The 22,754-nt window shown below is 54.7% G+C and overlaps 2 protein-coding genes across 4 annotated transcripts in view; both read left to right on the top strand.

The window, feature by feature from the left end:
- Nucleotides 1-2,377: 2,377 nt before the first annotated feature.
- On the top strand, nt 2,378-9,582 carry CDK20 (cyclin dependent kinase 20). 2 transcript variants are annotated; one of them, XM_032308743.1, is made up of 8 exons: nt 2,378-2,725; nt 3,157-3,270; nt 5,303-5,491; nt 5,701-5,822; nt 6,017-6,079; nt 6,784-6,898; nt 7,256-7,411; nt 8,433-9,582. In XM_032308743.1, exons 1-8 carry the CDS (start codon nt 2,651-2,653, stop codon nt 8,628-8,630), a joined length of 1,032 nt encoding a protein of 343 aa, XP_032164634.1. In that variant the 5' UTR covers nt 2,378-2,650; the 3' UTR covers nt 8,631-9,582. The 2 variants fall into 2 exon arrangements, with proteins under 2 accessions (XP_032164634.1, XP_032164633.1); XM_032308742.1 differs by having other exon boundaries at nt 6,784-6,907.
- Nucleotides 9,583-10,757: 1,175 nt separating this feature from the next.
- The window catches only part of LOC116571044 (F-box/WD repeat-containing protein 12-like), a 33,224-nt gene continuing 21,227 nt past the window's right edge, over nt 10,758-22,754 (top strand). Inside the window, exons 1-4 of one of the 2 annotated variants that reach the window (XM_032308740.1) lie at nt 10,758-10,901; nt 12,970-13,007; nt 20,428-20,591; nt 20,979-21,097. In XM_032308740.1, the coding sequence (XP_032164631.1) occupies nt 10,812-10,901; nt 12,970-13,007; nt 20,428-20,591; nt 20,979-21,097 (411 nt within the window). In that variant the 5' untranslated portion in view covers nt 10,758-10,811. Of the gene's footprint in view, nt 10,902-12,969; nt 13,071-20,427; nt 20,592-20,978; nt 21,098-22,754 lie in introns of both variants that reach the window. The other variant, XM_032308741.1, reaches the window with a different exon arrangement.

Below are 22,754 nucleotides of genomic sequence, written 5' to 3'. Positions count from 1 at the left end.
TGCGTGTCCGTCAGGAACATACATATATTCACTTCTGCCACATTTAATTCCCAGGGATGGAATTACTAGATTATGTATATGTATGTGTGTCTATCTATTTATCTGTAAATATGTAAAATCGCCATATGAATATGACAAGATAGTATCAAACAGTGTTCAAAGTGGTTTTATGAACTTGCACTCACATCAGCAGTGTGTGAGTATTCTGGCTGCACTACATCTTTGCCAGCATTTCGTTTTGTCTCTCTTTTTTATTTAAGTGATTTTGGGTGGTTACAGCAAAATTATGAGCTTTTAAAAGATTTATTTATTTGTTTATTTATTTAGAGAAGAGAGCATGAGTTGGGGGAGGGAGAGAGACAAGCTGACTCCCTGCTGAGCCTGGAGCCTGATGCTGGGCTCAGTCCCACGACCCTGAGATCATGACCTGAGCTGAAATTAAGAGTCGGACGTTCAACCAGCTGAGCCACCCAGGCGCCCAGTACAATTATGGTTTTAATTTGAAATTTCCTGATGGCTAGTGAAGTTAGCACAGAACTTGTCAAACATTTATTGGCTATTTGTGTATTACCTTTTGTGAAGTGCCTACTCTAGGTTTTGCCCATTTTTCTGGTAAGGTTGTCTGCTTCTCAGTTGTTTTATGAGTTCTTTATAAGTTCTAGATAGGAGCCCTTAGTCATATATATGTATTTTGGTATTTTCTCCCTTTCTGTAGCTTTCTTTTTCACTCTCTAATGGTATCTCTTGAAAGACAGAGGTTCTCACTATTGATAAAGTCCAATTTCTCATGTTAGTACTTACACTTTCCCTTTTAGTACTTTCTATAATCTCTTTAAGAAAAATCTTACTTAATGCAAAGTCATTAAGATACTCTGTTTTCTTCTAAAACCTCATTGTTTACCTTCCATATTTAGTTTTTGCAGTTCATCTGGGATCAGTTTTTGTGTATGGTGTAAGGTTTGGGTCACTATACATTTTTTTCTTCATATGACCTTTCAAATGATCCAGGACTATTTTTTGAAGACCATCCTTTCCCCAAGCCACATCCTTTTCCTCACCATTTGTAATAGCTACAGAATATTCCATGCTAAGGCACTCCCGTAATTTATGCACCCATTCTAACGTGGGATATTTGGGTTACTTTCTGGCCTCTGCTATCATCAGACAGGGTGAACATTCTTGTATGGACATCAAGGCATTCTTCTGCAATTTTTAAAACAAAGGTGGAACATCTGAGCTAGAAAATATTTACCTTTTTGAAAAATTAATAAACGATAAGGTTCAAAACACAATGAATACAAAAAGGCCCAGAGAAACCTTTACCTCCTTCTGTCCCCAGTTCTTCCAGTCGCTCCACCAGTTAACCACAGTTCTGAAATCTTGTGTATCTTTGCATTTATCTTGTAATGGATGAACAGACATTAGACTTTTTTTTTCTTTTCTTTACACAGCTAGGGGCACACTGTATGCTCTGTTCTGCATCTTGTCTTTTTATACAGTGTATCTTAGAAGTCTTCTTATTGCTGCACACTAAAAAGCATCCTTGTTCATTTCTAAGACCACATATTCCACTAGATGGGTGTGCCATCATTTAGGCAGTCTCTTACTGTGGACATCTGTGGTGTTTGCTATTTTTTGCTCTCCCCACAGTGCTGCAGTGAGTAACTTTGCACAGGTCATCCCACGTGTGTGTAGTGTATCTGTTGGGGAATTTCTGGAAGTGGACTCCCTGAGTCCAGGGGTATGCATCTGTAACTTATCAGCATTGCCAAGTTACAAAGCTCCTGTTTTCCCGTAGCCTGGCTAACGGACTTAGATCTGGGATCATTAGTCACTTGATAGGTGGAAAATTGTAGGTTATTTTGCATTTATCTTGTGTGTGAGATTGAGCATCTTTTCAGGGGGTTAAGAGCAACTTGTATTTTCTGTCAGTGTCCTTTGATGGTATGCACTTCTTCAGATTCAGTCATGCGAATTCCTCCAAATATTTCGTCGTGAGAAGCCTTAGGCATGGACTTTCTGGTCAGAGTTTGAGCTTTTTAAAAGATGTGTCTACGTGTTGCAGCTGACCTTCCAGAAGGGAGGCCTCACTGACTTTCCCTCCACAACCTGGCCCTGAACCAGATTCCCAACATCATTGGCTCCAGAGTGTCCCGGAAACTGGCGCGACTGGGCATCCTGGCCCGCTGGGACGGAGCTGGCCCCGCCTCTCCAAGAGGCCCCGCCCCGTCGCCGGGAGGCCCCGCCTCAGTCACGCAGCCCCGCCCCTCACCTGCGAGGCCCGCCTGTCGCGACGCGCAGCTCCGCCCCGCCCCGCCCACCTGAACGCGAAGCCCCACCCCCAGGCTGTGCGGCCCCACCCCCCGCTGCGTGCCCCAGCGTCGCCGGTCACGTGACACCTGGGAGTTGCGGGCAGGGGGCACCGGGCGCCATTGTTCCGGGGCCCCGGTGCGGGAGCGTCCTGGGCACCACGGTTTTCTCCGAATGTAGTAGGCGGCGGCCTGACCGCGGGGACCCGGAGAAGGCGTAGACGAGGCCCGGACGCCGTCCGCAGCTGCTGCCGCCCGCCCGGGCCGGAGCTGGGAGACAGCCCGTTGCTAGGCAGCGGCGTCGGGCCGGCGGGGCGGGGCGGGGCGTGCGGGGCGCGGGCATGGACCAGTACTGCATCCTGGGCCGCATCGGGGAGGGCGCGCACGGCATCGTCTTCAAGGCCAAGCACGTGGAGGTGAGCAGAGCCGCGGGGCGGCGCGCGGGCCCCCTTCTCCTTCAGCCGTTCGTGGCCGGGCGACAACCCCCCGTGTTTCCCGTGCCCACGTCTGCACCGCTGCGCCCGCCTCCCCGCCCCGCTTCGTGCTGTGCGCCCACCACTCAGGCCCCCTTCCGCGGGGGCCGTCAGGTTGCGGTCAGCTGCCCGCCCACCCGCGATGCCGCCGCAGTCGTCCGCGAGGGCCCCAGGGGGCACGCGGAGCTGTTCGCGCAGCTCTGCAACAGCTGGGTCCCAGGCTGCGCCCGACTTCCCTCCAGAACGGGGTGGGGGCGCTTCCCACTTCCACGGGGGCCTCGGGCCTCTGCGTCCCCCCAGATGGCGCCTGCCCCGTCGGCGCACGCCCTTCCCCAGCGCGGGACGGGTGGCAGTGTCTGCGCTCTGTCCCGCAGACTGGAGAGATCGTGGCGCTCAAGAAGGTGGCCCTGCGGCGGCTGGAGGATGGCATCCCCAACCAGGCCCTGCGGGAGATCAAGGCTCTGCAGGAGATCGAGGACAATCAGCACGTGAGTGGGGCCGGGCTCCGAGGGCCCCTTTCCGGAGCCTCCCTGTGCTCCTCCCGCGCCCTCCCTCACTCCCTGTCCCGTCCACCTCGGCCCCGCTTACGTCATTCCGCACGCATTCCCTCCTGTTCACGCACGTATTTCTGCCTGTACTCCTTATTCGTTTACTTATTCACTGGTTTCTTTTCATGAAACATGTGACGATTTGTAATGATAATGGTATCTGTCTCTATTGAGCTTCTGTTCTGTTCCACAGGCAGGGTGAACTGTGTTAGGTCCACTGTCATTCTGGGTTTTCCGCTGCTCTGCAAGGCGGAGTTCAGGATCTCCCTGGTCTCAGGCCAGGGGAGGAGGCTCCTCCGCCAGCTGTGGGCAGGCAGCTGGTCCGTGGAGGCTTTGGGTGCGGTCTGATGGAGGAGTCCAGATGTTGTAACCTGGGAGCCGTCCCTAGGCTGTACCCTGTGCTGGGCATGGGCCCCAGTTGGGCTTCTGATAACTTCAGTGCAGTAGGGGAGATGCTCAGAGACGGCGGGGCCCACGTGGCTCGGTCCTGCTGTGATGGGGCTGGATGTGCTGTGAGCGCACGGGGAGGGACACCTATACCCCAGCCTCATGATCTTCACTGCTTTCTCTCAAGCCTGGGGAGTGACAGTCTGATGTCCTCTGGAGATATCTGTGGTATATTGGATATATAACAAAAGCATGTTGTAAAACAGTTTATAAAGCACATCTAAAAATATGTTGTTCAGTTTTGTATGAAAATGCGTGTCTCTATACATGTGAATATGTATTAGTACAATCCATATCTGTCTGATAGAATGTACTCTAAGGTTGATTGTAGGTGATAGGATTTTTCTTTTGTTTGTCTCTTTATAATTCTGTGTATTACCTGAATGTATGTGTGTGATCTGTGAAATGACTGTGCTGCCTTCAGAGTCTGAAAACCAGCAATAAGGCTATTCACATTTTTTTGAGGACAGTCCAAGGTCATGCAGACAGCCCACGTGTGTGTGTGGGGGGGAGCCCGTAAGAAGGCTGGTGACAGAGGCCCTCAACCCGGTCCGCAGCCCAGAAGATTCTACTGTAAAACCCTCCAGATTAAGCCCTGGCCACCTGCAGCTCTCACCAGGGCCAGCGCAGCTGCTTCCTCACTGTGCTCCTGTCCCCCGTCAGTGTAGACGGCGGCGCGCACTTGCCTGCTGGAAGAGCGCACCGGCTTTTCCCGACGCGGCCAACTCCAGCCCTTCTCTTCATCCCTTCCACACCCTTCTGAAGTGCCTCTTCCTACACCGTCCAGGCCACAGCACAGAACTGCGCAAATGTCCTTCCCCTAGAGGATCCTACATGCCCGCATCCCTCCAGCCTCCTTCCTGTTCCCACCTCCGGCCTTTGTGCTTGCGGGCCTCTGCCCTCAGCCCCTTCCCACGTCCCTGTGTTGCTGACCCCTCCGGTTTGATTCTGTCTGTCCTCTTCAGAACCCGGACACTCCCCGGGGGTTTGCTTGCCCCTGTGTCAGCTGTGTGTGTCTCTGCTGTGAGCTGCTCAAGGTTGTCAGGACTTGTCACGGCTCACGGCTGAGCTGCCTCGTCCTTGTGACCCCCATGGGCCCTCAGGAAGTATGTGTGACTTGTCTCCTGATGCTGGGACTTCACGGCCCTACAGGAAACCAGAAGAGACCTGTGCTGTGTTGTGTGTTGTGTGTGTGTGTGTGTGTGTGTGTGTGTGTGTGTGAGAGAGAGAGAGAGAGACCCCTCCCCCCTCCCCCTGGTGATTTTCTAGTTACTGGTCTGGGTGGATGACCAGACCCTGCCCTAGGTGACCTTCCATAGACCTTTCCTTGAGTGGGAGTGCAGCGGTAGATGGGGACCTGCCTTCTCTCCAGAGCAGGCAGCAAGTAGGGAACCCTGAGCTCCCCTTCTGAGCTCAGATCCTGCATCCCCTCTGCCTGCATTGTCCTCCGTCAGGGCAGACGCTGGGCATCCCGGGAGGGTCTGAGCACTGTGGTTCCAGGGCTGACAGCACGTCCACCCCGCAGGTGGTGCAGCTGAAGGCTGTGTTCCCGCACGGCGCGGGCTTTGTGCTGGCCTTCGAGTTCATGCTGTCGGATCTGGCTGAGGTGGTGCGCCACGCACAGAGGCCGCTGGTCCCCGCGCAGGTCAAGAGCTACCTGCAGATGCTGCTCAAGGGTGTCGCATTCTGCCATGCCAACAACATCGTGCATCGGGTCAGTCTCGGCACGGGCTGCAGCGGGACCTGCGGGGCCAGCCCTTGAAGAAGGTGTGGCCGGATGGGACCTGTGGTATGGCCACACCAAAGAGTAAGTGGCCCTGAGGATGGGGAGCCGGGCTGACCTGTGTGCTTAGCCTGCCGAGCTCTCCTCCCAAGGGCCTCTGGGGGATCGGGAGGAGCTCATGCCTCCTTTGGTGCGCTCAGGACCTGAAACCAGCCAACCTGCTCATCAGTGCGTCAGGCCAGCTCAAGATAGCGGACTTTGGTCTGGCCCGGGTCTTTTCCCCAGACGGCAGCCGCCTCTACACACATCAGGTGGCCACCAGGTAGGGAAGGCCAGTTCCCAGGCAGGGCTTGGCAGTGGGTGGGCCCCAGCTTCTCACTGGGGATGAGATGCTTCTGGACCTTCAGTTCAGATATTGCTTGTGGGGCTGATGTGGGGCTGGGGTGACCTGTCCGGGCAGCCTTCTGGCAGACCGGTGACCTGGTTGTGACTGTCTGTTCCCCCCACCCCCTACAGGTGGTACCGAGCGCCTGAGCTCCTGTACGGTGCCCGACAGTATGACCAGGGCGTTGACTTGTGGTGAGGCTCCTGGGGGCTGGGTGTGGGGGAATCTGGGTTTTTTCTCCTGGGGTTGCTGAGACATTTGGGGGTGTCTTCCCTGGTTGGAGGATCTCTGAGGAGTTTGGGGTCAGTTTTCTTCTCTGACATTTTTGAGCTGGGTGGGGGTTCGGTGTGTTCAGAGTGGGAAGCTTGCGGGCTGGAGTGCGGGACGTGGTCTGGGGTCAAAGACATAGGGATCATCCGCATTACTGGGCAGGGGGTTGCGTATACCCCAGGAGGTGAGCTCTCCAGAGGCCCAGATCTCTCTGAGCCTTTATTTGGGCCAGGATGGTCTGTACATGCCTAAGAGCTTGCGATGTGGAGGCAGTTTTGGAGGTGTGGCCCAGAAGGTGGGGAGTGTGAGGTGGTAGCTGCGTGTTCCAGAAATGAGGCTCTGAGAAGTCTCAGAACTGTTTAGGGTGTTGCTGTGTTTTCTAGGGTTGAGGCCAGTGAGCTCTTTGGTAGGAGGATGCGTTCTGTGTTCTAGGCTTGTGGTCTTTGTGTATGAATTTGTATTCCTAGATCTGAAGCATCTGTGCTGTTTCATGGTGCCTTGGCTCCAGTGTGCGGGTGTGGGTGCTGTGTGGGAAGATCTGTGTCCTTGGTGTGAGGCGACGGAGCTGGCGGGGGGCGATCTGGGTCCCGGTGTGAGATCTCTGAGCAATTTGGGTCTGTATCCACAGGGCTGTGGGCTGCATCCTGGGGGAATTGCTGAACGGTTCCCCTCTATTTCCTGGGGAGAACGACATCGAACAGCTTTGCTGTGTGCTTCGAATCTTGGGCACCCCCAGTCCTCAAGTCTGGCCGGTTTGCAGGGGTTCCCGGTGGGGTGGGGGTGGGGGTAGGGGTCCTCCCTTCCCCCCAGTGGCCAGGGCTGTCCTTTCCTGCACCTTCTCCTTGTGGCCCCATGTCTCCTTGACCTCCCAGACCACTGTCCTGGCCTCCCTTGGGGGCTTCTCCCTTTCTGCCCTGCTGGGTGCCTGAGGCCAGGGCCTGCCCCTTCCCGCCCAGCACACTTGCACTTCTCACCGAGCTGGGTATGGCGCAGGTGCCTGAGTCAGGGAGCGGATGTGGGAATTCAGGAGTGACAGCGGGAGCTGCGGGGGAGAGTGAGTGGGGGGTACAGTGGGCAAAAACTAATGACGGTGGTTCTAGGAGATCATGGAGCTGCCCGACTACAACAAGATCTCCTTCAAGGAGCAGGCGCCTGTGCCCCTGGAGGAGGTGCTGCCCGACGCGTCTCCTCAAGCCTTGGACCTGCTGGGGCAGTTCCTCCTCTACCCCCCGCGCCAGCGCATCGCAGCCTCCCAGGTACGGTGACCCGCTGTCCCTGATCCTCCTCGCTCGGGCCCTGCAAGCCCAAGGCTGAGGCCCCTCAGGACCTGTGACGGGCTGGAACCAGAGCCCGGGGGTCAGGGGCTAGTCAAAAGCCCCATGCCCACCTTGCAGAAGAGAGTATCTAGATTATCGGTGACTGGCACCCTCATCCCTTCAACACATACTCCGCACCTGCACACACCCGGTATCATCCTGGGCCCTGGGGGTGGGGAGTTGGGACTGACTTTGGGGAGTGCAGGTTTAAGCAGGGGAGAAATGATGAGCAGAGTCTGGCAGGGGGTACCCAGAAGGGTGGGCTGTGTGGCAGGGAAGGATGGGGGGGGCCATGGGCTGCTGGCCAGTAGTGCCAGGGCCTCTGTCCTGGGTGTACCCGTGTCCCCAGCCTCACGGCTGCTCTCAGCACTAGCTCTGTGTGTTCTCACAACATCAGGATGTCTAAAGTGGGTGGAGATCATCTGACCACTTCCCGCAGTCTGAGCCCACAGTCTGAGCCCCTGCACACTGCCTCCCCCACAAGCAGAAGCCCAGATCCAAGGGGCCCAAGGGTGTCACACACTTGGGGCCATCACCTCTGGCCCTGCCAGCTCCTGCCCCTTTGCTTATTCCCCCCTGGGCTGCAGGTGCACTCCGTGTCCTCAGGCCTTACCCGCGCACCTCTCAGCTCTCTGGTCTAGCCGCGCTCTGCAGGCCTGCAACCTCTCCAGCGTCCCTCACCACTTGCTGTCTCTGCCGCAGCCCTAGTCATGTGCTGCACCCTGTATCTTCCTCCTCTATGTTGTCCGCCACGGCACCCCTGACTCGCGGAAGACTTCTCGAGGGCAGGTTCTTGGTTCAGCCAGCCTCTGGAACAGCGCTCAGACGATGAGCGTTCAGATGCTGTGGGAGCGAGCCTTGGGAGGGGAGCGCGCAGATGCCCCCCTCCCGGGGAAGTGCACCGAGGCTGGGATGGTGAGGTGACTGATTTCCTTCTGCTGTCCCTTGTTGCTGCCCCCAGGCCCTCCTGCACCAGTACTTCTTCACGGCTCCCCTGCCTGCCCACCCTTCAGAGCTGCCGATTCCCCAGCGCCCAGGGGGACCTGCTCCCAAGGCCCACCCAGGGCCCCCCCACGTCCATGACTTCCACGTGGACCGGCCTCTCGAAGAGTCACTGTTGAACCCGGAGCTGATCCGGCCCTTCATCCCAGAAGGCTGAGACGCTGGACCAGCCCTGCTGTCCTGCTCCCCAGAGCCCCCCAGCCTTGTTCTTCTGCTTAGCCTGACTCGACCTCCCATGGTCTCTACTCAGCCTCCCTTGGTCCACTCCACGCCTGGTCCTGCTCCCAGCCAGGCGATGAGCACGTGTAGCCTCAGCAGAGGAGACCAGCAGCCTGCGCTGTCAGCTTCCCATCTGTGCGCTGCTGACTTTGTGGGCTTTGGGGCTGTGCCTGTCATGGTGCTGGTCCTTCAGGCCCTGGCCTCCCAGTCAGGGACGGTCCCAGTTCAGGGGAGCACAGAGTGTAATGATGTCCTCACAGTTGGAACACAGGCAGAAGGGCAGGTCTGTTTTGGTTTTGTTTTCAGAGGCATTAAAAGCTAGTTCAGTTTTGAGATTTATTAGGAAAAGCCCAGGTATTTCTGCCTGGTGTCTGCCCCCTTCCATTCCTCTTGAAGGTAGTGGCTGAGGTGGCATCAGTTCCTGGCCCTTGCTTCTCTGTGGTCTTGAGGAAAGTGGATCCATTCATGGCTACTCTGGTCCTGGGGGCTTCGTACAGTGGAGCATCCATTTGGAGGCTGGGTGGCAGAAGGCAAGCCCAGGGATGGCTTAGGTTGGGGACTGATCAGGTTTAAGCCTGTACCAACATCTCTACCCTCAGGATAAGGGTGAGCCAGGACCATACGTGTCCCCGCCTTACTCAGATACAGAGCAAGTGAGGAGATAGGCATTCCTGGAACTCGTGTCTTAATTTAGTAAATCCAAATACAAGCCCAATCAGCCCTTGTTTGCTGTTTAATAAGATTTGATAAGCCATTTCTACAATGTGTACGGAAATAAAAGGGTTAAGAGAAGGCAGCAGAAACTCACTCTGTTAGACCTAATGCCCTAGCACTCAACAGTTGGGACAATGCAGTCTTAGTTCAGGACGAATTGAAAACAGAGCGGAGAAGCTTAGCGGTCTTTTATTCGTAAAATACCATTTTGGTCTTCATGTGGATGAACTTCTGTGAACACTGAGGACGGCTCGTTGTCCTCCAAGCTCCTAGGCCACTGCAGACAAGGTCGACTCAGTGGTGGCTTTCAGGGAGAGGTCTGGTGTTTGAGGCCTGTGTGCCTGTCTCCTGTAACTCTAAGCTGCCCTCTCGAGACCTTCTGGGAGCTCTAAGCTCCGTAGAAATTTGAGCTTGTACCCACAGCTCCACCACTGACCCTGACCTTGAAAGTCAAGGTCAGAGTGAGGCTGGGGGTCACGGCCAGGTGAAGTTCGCTGTGAGGGTTCCGGGGCCAGGATCAGGTGAAGGTAGGGGTTTGGGGTGGGGAGATGGCGGATGATAGCAGAGTTGGGGGCTAGAAGCAGGGCGAGGTTGAAGGGAGGGTCGTGGTCAAGGTAAGGGTGAGTGTCAGGAGCAGGGGCGGCCCGGCCGAGGTGAGCGAGAGGACCTTGTCGGAGGCCGGGTTGAGAGGGTAAAAGTGGAGACGCAGTGCGGGACACGGCATTTACCCGCCCGGGTGAGGGCAGCGGCCGCGGCTGGGGCGGCCCTCGCCTCACGGCCCCTGTCGTGAGCGTTAGTGCCCGGGTGAAGGTCAGGGCGAGGGTCGAGGGGGCGGCAGAGGTAAGCGGGAGGTTGGGGAGAGGCGGGGCGAGGCGGGTACCGCACGAGGAGAGCGCTGTCTGGCCGCAACAGGATGGACTCAGACCAGCTGCAGCATTGCGGGCCGAGTCGGCGGGGGCGGGGTCTGCGGGGCGGAAGTGTAGGGGCGGGGCTCGGCCTGCGGGGCGGAAGTGCGGCGGGATGGGTGGGGCGAGACGGGAACGGAAGCGCGTGGGCCGGCTGGGGTAGTTCCGAGAGTGATGGGAGCGCGGTGGGTGTGGGTTTGGCCGGAAGTGTCGCGGGCTGAGGGGGTTTGGCCCGTGGGATGGGCGGGATTTGGTCTTCGTGGCGAAATCGCGGCGGGGTAGGCGGGGTTTGGCTGAGTGGCGCGGTGGCGTGGGCGGGGCTTGGCCTGCGGGGCGGAAGCGGGGTGGGAGGGACGAGATGGGCGGAGTGAAGCGGGAGAGCGGCGGGGTGGGCGGGGTCGGGGCAGCTCTGCGCAAGCGCGGTGAGGTGCGCTTGGCCTGGAGGCGCCGAAGCGTGTGGGAGGTGTGGCGGGTGCAAGGGCCGGGGTCGGCGGGCCGAGATGGAGCCGCGGCTTGGGCTCCACGAGCTGCTGCACGTTTTCTCCTTCCTGGAGGCCCGGGACCTGCTCTGCGCCGCGCAGGTGGACAAGGTAGCGCGCCCTGTCCGGGGCGGAGGCAGGGCTGGCTTTCCGGTGCGGAGGGTTCGCGGCTGGCCGTGCCCGGGCTTGGTTCCCCATTTAGGAGGCGGCGTCGGCGGCCCTGATGCCACGGTCGGCAGGGGGCGCTCGCGACCCCGGGGCGTAACCTGCGCGGTTCGGGGAGCAGCGCTGCAAGCGCCCGCCCTTGGCCGCGCTGGAACTCTGCTCGGTGCGCCTCCGCGGGCGCGCTGCCGGCCGGTGTCACCGCTGACATGGGCTTGGGCGCCGCTTCCCGCTCCCGCCGACTCTCCGGAGTCCTCCGGCGTTTCCCTGCTGGGCTGCCTGGGGGGCCGAGGTTTTCCCGTGAGTGGCGCGTCCTCTGCGCTGCGGACGCTTGCGCACCTGGAGCGCGGCCGCGCCTGTTACGTGCGTCCTCCTGCGCCCCTGCGCCCCTGCGCCCTCGCCTGCGCCCCCGCCTGCGCCCCCGCCTGCGCCCCTGCGCCCTGCGCCCCCGCCTGCGCCCCTGCGCCCTGCGCCCCCGCCTGCGCGGAGCTCTTCCTAAAGCCCGCACAGCCGAGTGCAGAGCGAGCTTCTCACGCCTGCTTTTCCGTTTCCCGGACTCGCGACGGCGAGCAGATGTCTGTGTTGCGTCTTGCCTCCGACCCAGTGAGTTGCTCGGCATTTAGTGTTCCCGGCCAATACGTGCTGAGGAAATGAGTTTCGTTAACCTTGGAAATCAAACTGCCAGTTATTTTACCCGCAAAAATGGTTTATTTGGGAATAGCAGAGAACTGCAGTTATGCTGGATTTTCTCCCTTTGTTACCAGTGAGGAAACAGTGTCAGGCAGGTAGTCCCCGTTCAGGGCTGGAATTGGGTCCCTGGCTGCTGTCCCAGCAGCAGTCTCGGGGTAGTTTAGGCGCAGAGTTCGGAAGGAGGGTGACTTAAACCGTTGGAGAGCACCAGCTTCTCTGGGACATAGGTAAGATGAGGTCGGTAATCTTTGCCTCGCGCTGTCATGAAGGCCAGGATCTAACAGAGCTGTCCTCAGCGGTGGGGAGTGTTTTTCCAGTCATATTACACGTTGTATTTCTGTGCTTGGGAAATAAGGTCTCGGTAGGGGTTTGAACTGGGAGCTAAAGAAAAGGAAAATATGTAAATCTTCTTGCCTGACTTGCCTTGATTTTTGCAAAATATAAATTTTACGTTTCTGCCAAGAATACCGAGGAACTTTGATCTAGCAGATGACCAAGGGCTGTGGAGGTGGGGACCTGGCCTCGGAGGAAGGTGGTTCCCTCTACCATGGATCAGAAAGCGGGTTTCTGGGACGGGGTCTTCAGTGGAGCCAGACCACAGACAGCCCCAGAGTGGTTCCTGCCCAAGCTGTGTGGGTTTCAGAATCCAGGCTGGCTGGGGCTGGACAGGCCGGGGAGTCCCAGGACGTAGCTGTGGGCCTGAGGGAGGGCTGGCAGGGCACTCTGGTCGTCTCTCCCAGATGCTTCTGCAGGGGGCAGTTTCTGGAGCAGGGCTGACTGTGTGCCCCACCCCCACTCCCCCAAAATCGGTTCCACCATTTTGACATCTCTGGGACATCCTCTAGGCCAGTGCAGCAGCCATTTTGGCGGAAGCCCCTGGTCCTCAATCAGTGTCACCCTGCGTTCCTCCAGAGTTCCCGAGGGGCTTCTCACAGTTTTTGCAAGTAGGACTTTGTGATTTGGGACTAATCAGATCTCTAGCTCCTTTCCCCAGAACCCTATGCTCCAAGTATGGCAGAATACTCCTTTTTTTCTTACATCAGAATCTTGCTGGAGTAGTCTTACCTCTCCCTGGAGTGCTTCATTCCCACTGGGGGCTTGATCAGTAGTCGCTTCGGAGCCCCTTGGCTCCGTTGAGTTGGACGTTCTCTCCTTTTTCACTCATCAGGTTGTTTTTTTGGGCTCTCCCAAGTATGTCTCCGCAGGGCGAGTCCCTGTGCCTGCGGGCACTGAGTCTGCTGCAGCGCTCTGCCCCTCGCGCAGTGTCGGGCCGGCGGGCTGCCGACTGCCGTTGACTGACGTGCTCGTCTGTGCTTTCTTGTTCTAGGTCTGGAATGAAGTTTCAGGGACCAAGGAACTGTGGAGGTGAGTGAAGGAAAAGCCAGATGTGCTCAGGAGAGTGTCCCACAAACGTGAGGGGGGCACCGGGTAAGGGTTTTGAGCACTGTTTCTTGTTTTGATGAGTTCACAAGAAAGGACAATCCGCAGCACCTGTCGGATTCCTCCCCCTCCCGTTAGGCTGTAATACTCCTTTTTTAAATAGTGTATTGAAATACAAGAGTTTTATTAATCGAATGAGAGAGCGATACACGGCAGGCGTACAAAACTCGGGCAGAAAGATACAGCAAATGTGCGCAGCTGGCTGACAAGACCGTCCACAAACTGCTTTAATTTAAACTCCTGTGTGGTGTGACAGCAGCAACACCGAGCTGTGTAAGCACATACGATACTAGAATTAAAAAAATAAAAGCAGGGCGCCTGGGTAGCTCAGTCAGTTAAATGCCTGTCTTCGGCTCACACCACGATCCCGGAGTCGCAGAAGGGGTTCGGGCTCCCTGCTCCGTGGGGATTCTGCTTCTCCCTCTGCCTCTGCCAGTCCTCCGCTCGCGCTCGCTCGTGTGTGTGTGTGCTCACTGTCTCTCTTCAATAAAAGATTCTTAAAAAAATTAAATTTGAAAATAAAAAATATTTTAATCATTTATTACGTTTTTCTTTCTTATTCATTTTCCCTTTGGAACCTGACTTCTTTCGTCCCAAGCAAGGAGTGTCAGATAGTCTGTCTCTTGCTGGGTACGAGACCGACTGTAGCCTTGACTGTCAGCTGTGTTAGGTTTTAGCTGCCACAGCTGTTCACATGTGAAGGGACTGACAAACGGGGAGGGAATGTTTGCTTGATGGGTTTTGTTTCCAGGATGGCTGTGCATTGAGATGATTGAGAGTTCTGGAAGGCCAGACTAGCTGTATTTAGTGTTCAGTGTCCTATAGTATCTGTTGGTTTTCACTCACTCACTATTGTTCATGATACTAGCTAGGAAAATTATACTGATCCCTTTAGTTAGTTTTGAAGAGAATTTTTACTGGCTTTCAGTCACTTCTCAGCATTGTAGCCTTGAACCGTGTTCTCGTAAAAACAGCGGGTTTATGTTTCTGGAGTGAGGACAGCAGCATCTCGGGAGCACTGACCTCTGTGGTCACATGCATGTGTCATTTCTGATGCTGTGTCTCTCAGGGGTACTGGGCCCCAGAGTTTCTCCAGGCGCATTAGAAATGCTTAGGAACACAGCAAATGAATGTAGTTAACTGGTCATTTTTTTTTTTTTTTTTAAAGATTTTTTAAATTTATTTGTCAGAGATCACAAGTAGGCAGAGAGGCAGGCAGAGAGAGAGGGGGAAGCAGGCTCCCCGAGGAGCAGAGAGCCTGACGCGGGGCTTGATCCCAGGACCCCGGGATCATGACCCGAGCCGAAGGCAGAGGCTTTAACCCATTGAGCCACCCAGGCGCCCCGTTCATACGTTTTTAATGCGTACTCTGTAATTTTAATTGAGAATGCTGCTAGTTCCTTTTTTTAATGCCTCATGACCTTTTAAGTTCTGCCTTCAACTTGCTGAACGTTAACTTTTGGTTAGAAGTCAAGTTGCAAGTATTTGCTTTTGTTTAAGGTACATAATTTCCGTTGTGTACAACAGATAGTTACTAATTGCTATCTGTGAAAAGTTTTTGGTATCACAGTATTTTTGCACTTGATAACGTCGAAATTCAGGGGCATATCACATACTTAATTCATTTTCATACTTTAACCTTTTTGGTGGTCTTCCTTCGTTTGTTTTAAAGATTTTATTTATTTATTTATTTGACTCAGAGAAAAAGTACAAGCAGGGCGAACGGGCAGGCAGAGGGAGAAGGAGAAGCAGGCTCCCTACTGAGCAAAAGGAGTCCCATGTGGGGTTTGATCCCAGGACCCTGGGACCGTGACCTGAGCTGGAGGCAGCCGCTGAACCGACTGAGTCACCCAGGCATCCTGTTTGTTTTTTTTATTTTTTTATTTTTTCTGTTTTGTTTGTTAGTTTTAAAGATTTTATTCATTTGTCAGAGAGACAGATAGTGAGCACACAAGCAGGGAGGGGGGAGGCAGAGGGAGAAGCAGGCTCCCTGCTGAGCGGGGAGCACGATGCAGGACTCAGTCCCAGGACCCCGGGATCCTGACCTGAGCCGAAGGCAGCCAGTTAACTCACTGAGCCACCCAGGCGCCTCTGTTTTTTTAAAAGTCAGCTCCACAGTACGGGGCTTGAACTCATGACCCTGAGATCAAGACCTGAGCTGAGATGAGGACCTGCTTGACCGACTGAGCCACCCGGGCGCCCCAGTCTGCCTTTGTTTTTTCAAATCATTTGTTCTTTTCATTTCTTCTAAGTATTGGTCATGGGTCCTATTTAAGATTTGTGTAATGGTGTGTAATGGCCTTAAATACGTAGAAATAGACTTTATTTCCACAAAGAAACGTGACTTGACTTTTTCTGAAGCCATATTATCTTCTTGGTCTAACTTTCATTTTCACACATTTTAGATTAAGATAGGGTACAAGAAATTTCCCTTCTTATTTCAACTCAAAACCAACCATGTAAGGAGCGGTGGTGGGAGCTCACTGACACTCGGTCTGAACATCCAGAAGGTAGAAGAGGGGGCGAAGCCGAGAGCTCGTTTTTAGCTGAAGGGCACGGGTTTATGCAGCTCCGGACAGATTCTGGCAGGTGGGAATTCGGGTTCAGCATAGCCAGACCACTTGCCTTTTCCTGAATTTCCTGTGAAAACATACGACTTCTTGGTGTGGCAGCCGCTCCCCGTGGGCTGGTCCTGCGCCAGCCGAGCAGAGTAATCGGGGTCCGTTGGGCGCACAGGCTGCCAGCATGCTACCTTTTTTTTTTTTAAGTTGAATTTTTAAAAAATTCTATTTATTATTTGAGAGAGAGCGGTTGAGAGAACAAGTAGGGGGAGGGACAGAAGCAGCAGCAGACCCCCTGTGGGGCAGGGAGCCCGACTCGGGGCTTGATCCCAGGACTCGGAGGTCATGACCTGAGCCCCCCGGAGCCCTCGTACGCTCCGTCCAGGCCCGGCGTTCCAGGGCGCACAGGAGAGCCTTCTCCCGGCGCGGGCACTGCTCTCTCTCAGCGTGTGAGGGGCCTGACGTGGAGGTGCTCAGTGGACGGAGAAGCTCCGACGACTGCGTGTTGTCCTCACCGAGGCCGTGGGCCACGCGTTTCCCACCTGAGCTCGTTTGTGTTCGCGGTGAGGGAGGAGCGCCGGGCCGAGCCGCCCCGTGCAGCGCCAGAAGCCTCTGCCCGAGCAGCCTTCACGCCGTCTCCCGACCAGAAGTCCACTCTCTGTGCTCAGGTCCCGTGTCGCAGGTTGTGCCTTCTGAAATGACACGTTTCTCCCGTGAACGTCCATGTTGCTTCTCCTCCTGACCACTGGCCGAGAGTGCCCTGTGGTAAGAGCCACGTCTCCCTCACTGTGGTGCCCACAGACTCGACGCAGAGTCCACAGTTCTCTACAGTGCTGTGCGCTAGCGTTCTTACGCTCAAAAGCCTGGTGACAAAGCTGCTCTCCTAGAATGGCCAGCAGTCGCCTGGAAGTGCAGGTGCAGGCTCTGGAACACGGTGGATTTGGAAAATTTTCTCCTCTGAAAGCAGTGAGTAAAGACACAAATTGTCAAAATCGACTTTTTCAGAACTCTGGAAATTAACAAGAGACATGTAGTAGTCAAGGAAGTGTTCATTCAAGAAAAAATATTTGAATCTTAGAACAGCAAGTTTTCTTGCCCTGTTCCCATGAATGTCTCCAGTTCTGCGTTAGTCTTGAATGTCATCAGCTCACGATCCCGTGAAACCAGGAGCCTGGCAGTCACTGGAGGGGAAAGAGTGGGATTGGACTCTCATTGCCAGAGAATTGTGGTTATTTGGCCTGCTGGTATTTCTTGGAAGACCCCAGGGGCCTACTGTTTTTATTTGGTCTGACTTGGAGTTCACTCATTGTGAAAGCCTCTCCTTTGGGACCTTTGTCAAAACAGCAACTGACACCTGATTAACTTTGTGACTGTCAGAGATGATGGACAGCAGTCGAGCAAATAGGCTAACCAAAAAGCTTAAAAGAAGAAGCTGAGAATGTGATGTCTTTAGGGGCCTGGGCTTTGAAAAACTGACACTTGCCTGGGAATCGAAAAGACCAGCCACATGCAACGGGGGTGTGCACAGTTTCAGGGGAGACCTAGGAAGGCTCTAAACTCACTTGTTTGGCTGACCCGGAGGTTCTACGCGAGTAGGAGGTGAAGGCTTGGGTCCAGCTCTCGGCTGCTGTACTGAGTGCTGAATGCGCACCCCAACACGCACAGGGTCCCTTTGAGGATGAGCAGCAGACTTCGTAGTTCCAGGCATTTTGGAAATCCGTGGCCAGTCGCTGGTGAGCTCTAATTTAAGCAGAGACTTCAGTGGCCATGTGTGACAAAAAAACGCAGGCTTTTCAGAATTTGTTCATAAATGTCACTAAATAAACAATAACAGCACATAGCTGAAACAGCAGGCCTGGGTCGGGGGGGTCAGATTTTTAGAATTTGACATTATTTAAAATGTTCAGTTTTCAACAGAAGTTATGAGTCATGCAAAGAAATAAGAAAAGTATAGCCTACATGCAGGAAATAAACAACAGAAACTTTGAGAAAGAATTTAAATCAGCTATTTCCATTATGTTCAAACAACTAGAAGCGACCATGTGCAAAGAACTAAAGGGAAGTAGGACAGAGTCTCATCCGATAGAGAATATCTATAAAGAGTAATTCTGAAAATAACTACGTAGAAATTGTAGAGCAGACAGTGATACTCTACACACTCAGGGTTTAACCACAGAAGATGGAATCAGTGAATTTCAAGATCGGTCGAGGGGCTCCTGGGTGGCTCAGTGGGTTAAGCCTCTGCCTTTGGCTCGGGTCATGATCTCAGGGTCCTGGGATCGAGCCCCACATCGGGCTCTCTGCTCAGCGGGGAGCCTGCTTCCTCCTCTGTCTCTCCCTGCCTCTCTGCCTGCTTATGATCTCTGTGTCAAATAAATTTTTAAAAGTCTTAAAAAAAAAACCAAAAAAATAAAGATGGGTCGGTGGATATTATCCGGTGTGAAGAGTAGAGTGAATATGAAGACGGAAGAAACCCGCTGCGTGCGAGACCCGTGGGACACCGTGACGCGCCGTCACTGCGCAGCAGGAGTCCCTGGATGAGAGGGAAAAAGGGGGAGGAATAAAATATTTAAAGAAGTAAGGTCTGGAAACTTCCCACATTTGATTAAGGATGTTAATTTACACGTGCAAAAGCTCAGTGACCTGCCCGTGGGATGAACTCAAAGAGTTCGCATCACCAGTGTCGTCCTAGTGCGGCAGGCAGCGCGGCGGTCTCCCAGAGCCTGTCCGCGCAGGACACGTAGGGGAACCCGGCTGGCTCGGTGGGTAGAGCTCGCAGCTCTTGATCTGAGAATCATGAGTTCAGTGAAGCCCCACCGTGGGGGTAGAGATTACTTTAAAAAAATAAGGTACTTAAAAAGACACATTGTAATCAAACTTGAAAGCTGAAGTTAGAGAATCTTGAAAGCAGTGAGAGCGAAGCAACTCCTCTGCGACCCGTGAGATTTAGCTGTTAGCGTCTCATGACAACACGGGACCCAGAAGGTAGCGGGATGACACTGAACGTGTTGAAAGAAAAGATCTTTACTTAAAGTTGAATGTCTCGAAAAATAAAGGAGAAAATGAAGACCGTTTAAGATTAGCGAAAGCTGAGAGGGTTTGTTGCTGTGCACTTGCCCTACAAGAAATCTTGAAGGGAGTCTTTCAGGTTGAAAGGAAAGGACATTAGGCAGTAAGTTGACTCCACATTAGAAAAAAGAACACTAGTGAAGTAAGTCTGTAGGTGTCTGTAAGAGGCAGTCTAAATGTGCTTATTTTTAAGTCTCTCTTTCTTTGTGGTTTAAATTACAGCCGTATAAAACAATAATGTGGGGATCTCTGTTGAGGCATGTATCGTGTATAAAATGTAATTTGTAGACGTAGCAGCGCAGCTGGAGGTGGCAGGAGATGGTGCTACCTGGGAGCAGGGTGTTTGAGTACTGTGGAAATTAAGTTGATGGTAAGCAAAACTAGATTACCCTCCATGACAACCTTAAGAACTCAAAAAATAAGGTAGAAGAAATGACAAGGGAAATAAAATAGTGCATTAGAAAATATTCAACACAAAAGAAGGTGGAAACAGAAGACTTGAGGGGAAAATGCATAAAACTTAGAAATAAGTAGCAAGATGGCATGTAAATCATGCCTTGCCACAAATTATGTGAAACGTATGAAGTGTGCACTCCAGTAAAAAGGCAGAGGTTGTCAGAGGGGATAAACAGTTTCCGACTTTACGCGGTCTATAAGAGACAAACTTTTTAGGTTCAAAGACTTAGATATTTGAAAGTTAAAGGATGGAAACAGATGTACGTACAGACAGTAACCAAAGGGAAGTTGTAACAGCCGTGCTGGTATCAGACTAAGACAGGAAGCATTGTAGAGACGAAGAAGGCTGCTTTAATGGTCAGTCCATCCCCGAAGAAGATCTGCAAATTACAGGTGCACACGTACCTGAGCAGAGCAGCAGCATGCGTGAAGGGCTGCCGGAGCTGAGGGGAGAAATGGACAGTTCAGCAGTAAGAGTTGGAGACTTCAAGAAGTACTTTTATTTATTTATTTATTTTTAAAGATTTTATTTATTTATTTGACAGAGAGAGATCACAAGCAGGCAGAGAGGCTGACAGAGAGAGAGGAGGAAGCAGGCTCCCTGCTGAGCAAGGAGCCCAATGTGGGGCTCGATCCCAGGACCCTGAGATCACAACCTGAGTCAAAGGCAAGGGCTTAGGGACACCTGGGGGCTTAGTTGGTTAAGCGGCTGCCTTCAGCTCAGGCCATGATCCCAGCGTCCTGGGATCGAGTCCCACATCAGGCTCCCTGCTCAGCAAGGAGCCTGCTTCTCCCTCTGCCTCTGCCTGCTACTCTGTCTGCCTGTGCTCGCTCTCTCCGAAAAATAAATAAATAAAATCTTTAAAAAAAAATGAAGGCAGGGGCCTAACCCACTGAGCACCCCCAGGGGCCCCCCTTGAATTATAGTTACATGACCAAAGCTGCATGCCCTTGGCCTTCGATCAGTTAAAGCCCCTGTTTCGTACAAGGGGTTGTCAGAGGACCTGCTTCATGGAGGTGTCGAGGAAACTGGCCGAATACCCGAGAGGCACTGCCGCGGGGCGGTGGCGAGCACTGCTCGGTGTCCCCTCGTCGCCATCCCCGTTCCGCGGTGGAGGCAGCTGAGGCGTCCGTGGGCAGAGTGCATTGTGCGAGCCACTAGGTGATGAAGCCGGAACCAGAGCTGGTCCTGCGGGCAGCGTCATACCTTCTTCTAACACCTGGCCTGTCTTGCCTGGGATCGTGGGTCTGTTTTCCAGGCAGCTGTGTCTGAGGCGCTGGTCCTCATGCAAAGCCTCCCAGATGACCTTGGGCACGCAGACGTGGAAACAGTACTATCTCTGCCGGGCCGAGCTGGAGTTCCGAATGGAATGTGGGCGGCCGGAGAAGGACTTCATCTGCAAAGCCATTGCTGGGCACGAAGGTATGGCTGTGAGCTTTCCTGCTGCTCATCTGCCTGGGTCGAGCGCCCTGGGATGTGGTGTTCAGCCAGAGACGGAAGGGGCTGCTTGAGCACTTGCCCTGCTGGGTTCGGGATTTGGCTTAGTCACTTGGTGCTCGAAGTCCCCCTGTGAAGAAGGGATCATTACATTTGTTTCAGAGAGAAACAGAAAGCAGGAGGGTAGGGAGTTGTGGCTGTGTGGCTGGTGAGAGGGGCGGTCCTGGGTGTGAGGCCTGTGGCCACTGCTGTCCCTGAAGGAGCGCCGTGTGTGAGAGAGAGAGAGGGAGACGGAGTGTCCCGCCTGTCCTTCCGCAGTCCGCACCCCAGACATACGTGTGTGCGTTCACGGCGAGTCTCTGTTCTCTCTAGGAGGCATAGACGAGCTGGCCTACGTCTCAAACAGCGGGTGCCGGTTTGATGGGCAGGAGAAGTCGGTGGTGTGCACCGTGTCCTCGGACAGCACTGTGCGTGCCTGGGATGTGCAGGAGGTGAGCTGGTGGGGGGCAGGGCGCAGCTCACGGGATCTTAGTGAGGTCCTTCCCCTTCACTAGCCGGTCAACCCCCGTGGGCAGCTTCCAGATGGCGGGATCCCCGTGGTACAGATGAGAAGTGTTGGCTGCGCTTGGAACTCTGGTCCGCTTGCAGAAGGAGCCCGGCCTGCCCTTGACTCTGTGTGGCCTGCCTCGGGGCGGAGGGCACGAGCGGCAGGGGTGAGGTGGCTGCCCCTGTGCCCGGTCCCCCCGCATCCACGGTGGAGCCAGTGTCCAGGCCTGGCCATTTTGCCCCAACAGTTGCCCCTTGTAGTTAACTCCTGTGTACCATTAAGTGCTGAGACTGACGTGTCACACTTGGTTGTCACCATAAAAGCTTTTCAGTCCTTTTTCTCACGGATTCTCTGAGCAGCAGAGCAGAGCGTGCGTTATCATCCCGATTTTATAGACAGTCGTCTGAGACGGAGGGAAGTGTCTCCGAGTCTTGAACCATGTGGTTCCCTGTAAATCCAAGGCTTCTGCATGCGTAGAACCCGACTGCCTATACAGGACTTTTTCCCGGGAAGCTACAGATTTTACCTCCTGTTTTTGAAAGCGCTGGACCGGCCAGGCACCGCGGGGTCCTTGCTGCGTGCGGTGGGAGGCCTGCTCGTGTCGCCGTCGGCCACGTCTGCTGCGAGTGCGAGTTCGTGCCCAGACGGCGGGGCGGGGGGTTCCCCCAGATTTCCCCGGTCCCTTTGGGCACCCTGGCTCTCAGCACGCCGACGGAGACCTGGGCCTGCCTTGTTGGTCGTGAGGGAAGCCGGCTGCCGGGGCTGCGTGCTTGCATCCCCGAGCCAGCCTTGGGGGCCCTGCTCCGCCCACAGGTCACTTCAGAGTCTGGGAGACAGAGAGTGTGTGTTGGCTGCCTGCTTTGCAGAAACTTCTTCCGTTCCCAGGAGCCTGCTCTTAGCCCCGTGCTTGCTTTTGTTTAAAGGAAACAGAATCGTTTGCCTCATTCCTCTCTACCCCGTGGCCCAGTTCTCAGTTCGTGCTGGTAGTTTTCTCTTCTCGTGCTTGCTTTTCCTTCTCCGAGGCAGTGTTTGAGGTCATTTCACGGGACGGCGCTGTGGTTGCCGGGGCAGGAGGCTGCCCGCCTTCCCGCAGCCTCTCTGAAGCACCTGCCCGGGCGGCGGACACCTGGTCACCCGGTCATCCGGGGTCGGGGGAGGGCTTGGCAGAAGAAGGCCCGGCGGGCGGGAGGCCCTGGCGTTGCCCGGATGCTCCGGTCTCCACCTGAACGGGGAGAGCGTCGGGTACAGGCTCGTCAGATGTTGTCGCTCCGGAGCCCTGTGGTCCCGCTGCAGCCCCAGGTCTGCGGGCACGACGCAGGAGCAGACAGCGGACAGGAGAGTGGCCGGTGTTCTGGCAGAGCTGGCGATGCCCGCTGACGTGTGAGGCGCACTGTCATCTTTTTCTTCTTTAACGAAGACACGAGCACGAGCCGTGGGCTGGGTTTGGCCGAGCTCTGCTGCGGTGTCCTCCGTCTGGCCAGCACGAGCCTCTCTCAGAGCCCAGACCGTCGGCGTACGTCCCGCCTGGTCGCGCAGCCCTCGCACTCCTCACGCGCAAACCTGTACAGAACAAGCCCCACGTCTCCACGGAGCCATCGTCC

This window comes from Mustela erminea, chromosome 12, assembly GCF_009829155.1.
Source record: "Mustela erminea isolate mMusErm1 chromosome 12, mMusErm1.Pri, whole genome shotgun sequence".
NCBI lineage: Eukaryota > Metazoa > Chordata > Mammalia > Carnivora > Mustelidae > Mustela > Mustela erminea.
The sequence above is the reverse complement of the archived record's forward strand: the minus strand, read 5'-3'. Positions and strand labels throughout refer to the sequence as shown.

Bases quoted from the DNA above. Each gene is read 5' to 3' on its own strand.
- CDK20 (XM_032308742.1), top strand. From the start codon at position 2,651: ATGGACCAGTACTGCATCCTGGGCCGCATCGGGGAGGGCGCGCACGGC. The intron at 3,271-5,302 runs GTGAGTGGGGCC...TCCACCCCGCAG, and splicing joins AGATCGAGGACAATCAGCAC to GTGGTGCAGCTGAAGGCTGT. The intron at 5,492-5,700 runs GTCAGTCTCGGC...TGGTGCGCTCAG, and splicing joins CCAACAACATCGTGCATCGG to GACCTGAAACCAGCCAACCT.